This window comes from Tupaia chinensis, unplaced genomic scaffold (assembly GCF_000334495.1).
Source record: "Tupaia chinensis unplaced genomic scaffold, TupChi_1.0 Scaffold000159_1, whole genome shotgun sequence".
Classification (NCBI taxonomy): Eukaryota; Metazoa; Chordata; class Mammalia; order Scandentia; family Tupaiidae; genus Tupaia; species Tupaia belangeri.
Window position 1 is genome coordinate 812,231 of NW_006159630.1, and position 3,162 is coordinate 815,392.

The following is a 3,162-nucleotide window of genomic DNA, read 5'->3' on the forward strand; positions in this document are numbered from 1 at the left end:
CGTGGCAGCTGCCTCCACCTGCCGGGCCGCTCCCCACCCGCCGATGGCAGGAAGCTCACTCCTACCTGATGACGGCACTGCCCCCAGCGAGGCCCAGAGACTGCAGGGTGGTGCTTCGAAGGGCGGCCTCTCCCGCCATCTGCAGAGGCACATGCAAAGTGGCCCTCACCTGGACCCAAGGCCACCATACCATGGACAGAGTCCCCCCCCAGGCAGCCCAGGGGGCCTAGCTGTCCCCACCCCACATCCACCCCCACGCTGAGTGCACCTCCTGGCCCGGCACTGGTATCACTAGCCCGCCAGACCCACCACTGCTACACCCCACGCCTGTCCCCTGCTAGAGGGCCTGCCAGCACTGGGGGAGGTCCCTGACCGCCTCCCCGCCCAGCTGCTCGGCTGAGCACTGCACCCACTGGAACCAAAGCCGGTGGCTCTGGCAAGGTGGCCCACACCTTTAAGACGGGTGCCCGGCAGTGGGAGAGGGCCGAACTAGGCTGGGGACAGGGAGCTGAAGATGCATAGGTACTGCGCAGCCCGCCCTTCGGGTCAGGCTGCTCCGGGAGGCAGGCACACACCTGGGCCAGCCCTCCACCCTGCACCCCAAGGCCACAGCCTCGCTCAGGTCACCCGGTGGGCCCAGGAGTCTCTCTGAGGGAATCCACCTGTCTGCTGGCCAGCGTAGGCTGGAACACCCACTCCTCAAAAGCCCCTGGGTCAGTAGGCCCCCAAACCAAAAGGCCCAGTCTTCTGGGCTCAGAGGATCTGGCTGTACCCACACCCGGCTCCCTACCCCCAGCTCTCCTGCTGGACAGAGCAGGTCTCCTGGCCGGTGCTGGCTGGGAGATGCCACCTACCCTATGTCCGCCCCCCCAGAGGCCATTCCTGACAGCTCAGGGTCAACGGCTCAGGCTGAGGAGTCAACTGGAGCCCTCGGGCACGGGAAGCCCAGGATCCAGGGGGCACCAAGGGTCCAGCCTGGGTCCCCAATGCTCAGCAGGCCATGCCCGGGGAGGACGCTGCCCCACACTCCAGCACCCCTCCCCTCACGCTGTCACACCCCGGGCAGTGCAGCCTGCAGCTGGGATGAATGGAAGGTGTGGCTTGTCCAAGGCAGGGCCACTCGGGGCCCCTCAGGGACAGTGCCCCCCAGCCAGGGAAGGGCACCTGGCCAGGACAGAAACAGAAGTGCCTGTGAGGCTGGAGGACGGGGTGCTGGGAGGGCCCCGCCGCGGCGGGCGGACCTGGCCCTGCTGCCAGACTGCGCCTCAGCCATGCTGTGCTGGTTCTGAAAAGATCAAAACGCAGAGCAAAGCAAATATTTACTGAAATGAAACCACTTTTGTGACTCGTGGGCTTTGAGAGAGGCTGAAAAAATAAACAGGGCGTTGAGGGAGGTTTCGGGAGCGGCTGCGGCCGAGGGGCGGCTCCAGCAGGCGGCAGCGCCGCCTTTTTTCCAGCGAACACACCAGGCTTTGAAGGGCCCGGGCCTCCCGGCGCTCTCACGGCCGGGGCGGGCAGGTTTCCCAGGCCGGCAGTGGCACCTACCTCATCCCTCATGTACACGCACACCGGGACCGCCTCGTCCGACCGCTGCAGCCACTCCCTGGAGGAGAGGGAGAGACACTGGAGCTCGCTGGGGCCCAGGCCAGCCCCGACAGACTCGGGAGGTGGGAGGTCCGAGGCTGCTACCCTCAGCCCAGGACACTGCTCAGTCCCAGGCTTCCACCCTCAGCCCAGGCAGCCCTGTCCAGGCCGCCCTTTCTAGGCTCCCACGTGCAGCCCACGGAGGACGGACGCAGCCTGAGCTGGAGAGCCAGCAGACAGCACAGCCATCCACACAGGGCCTGGGAGGCTTCCCCCCTGCCTCTGGCATCCAGACTCAGGCTCCGAGAACAGAACTGGGAGGCCTGCACCAAGCCCAGCACCCCTCCCCCGACAGGGCACAGCAAGAACAGTGTCCGTGGGCAAGGAGCTGCCATCGGGGCCCAGGTTCTGGACCTGAGTCTTACCCCGCAGCCACCCTCAGTGCATCACCCAGCCCTGGCACCGCCAGACAGCTTGGCACAACGCAGCAAATCAGCTCTGGGAACTGGCTCCCACAGTCATGGCTCGAGTCCCAGGCCTGCACATGTGTGTGCCCCAAATCCTGAGATGACAGTGAGGGGGAGAGGACTACAGTATGGCCACGCCCCGGGTTCTCACTGCCCCTCGCCCCGTCTTTCTCCAGGACACGCACATGCCTCGTAGCACAATTATTTTAAAAAATGCAAAGGGGGGACCAGCAGTTGGCATGATGGCTAAGTCCCTGGGCTCCCATGTAGTCAACCGCAGTTTGAGTCCTGGACCCGGTGACTTAAACTCACGCTGGGCGCGTGTGCGTGCGTGCGTGCCCAAGATCCCAAGAGGAGAAAGGAGGAAAAGGGACTGTGGCGTGGCCATCCCCCGGGGGGTGATTTCTCACTTTCTCTCTGTCTCTGTCTTTCTAGTGAGCACACAGGCCCTATAGCAAAAAATAAATAAATAAATAAAGCAAATGGGGGACCGGCAGGTGAAATGGTGGTTAAGGCACTGGACTCCCACATGGCTGACCACAGTCTGAGTCCTGAGCCTGGCAGCTTGCTTTCTCTCTCTCTCTCTCCGGTGAGCATTATGTGCCCTAAGGCAAACTGAAAAACAATAATAAATTAAGCTAAGTAAATAATTTTTAACGCAAATAAGTTCCAAGCACAGGCCTCAGCTTGAGGGCGTGAGGGCAGCAAGCAGGACGGGCAGGGTCTTCTTGCAGGGCCACAGCTCGGGCCTGCGGTTCTGCGCCTGAGCGCCTGGCCAGGCAGGGCCGCGTGGAGGCTGCTCCCACCGCCCCAGCTGTGCCCAACACGGGGGTGAGCTGCTGGCTACGTGGTCAGGAAAGGCAGGCTGGGCTTCCCAGGGTCATCCAGGCCAGTTCCTCTCAGGATGTCCAGGGGCTGGGCTGGTGGGCAAGCCCAGAGCCAGGACCGAACTCAGGCCCTGCAGCACTGCCCTGGTGGGCATCACGGGCTCGAGGGCTTGAACAGGGACTGGGGGCAAGGAGGGCAGCTGAGCGGCGACCGGAGGTGGGGCCCACGGGCTGGCTGAGCCCCAGACAGCAAGTGCCCCAGATGCTAACGCCACACACACGTG

The 3,162-nt window shown here is 63.8% G+C and overlaps 1 protein-coding gene across 1 annotated transcript in view; it reads right to left on the minus strand.

The window, feature by feature from the left end:
* ASPSCR1 (ASPSCR1 tether for SLC2A4, UBX domain containing) overlaps positions 1-3,162 on the minus strand; it is a gene marked incomplete in the record, with an annotated part of 34,788 nt that overhangs the window by 17,941 nt on the left and 13,685 nt on the right. The window contains 1 exon segment of the mRNA XM_027770727.1: positions 1,576-1,603. Within this exon segment, the coding sequence (XP_027626528.1) occupies positions 1,576-1,603 (28 nt within the window).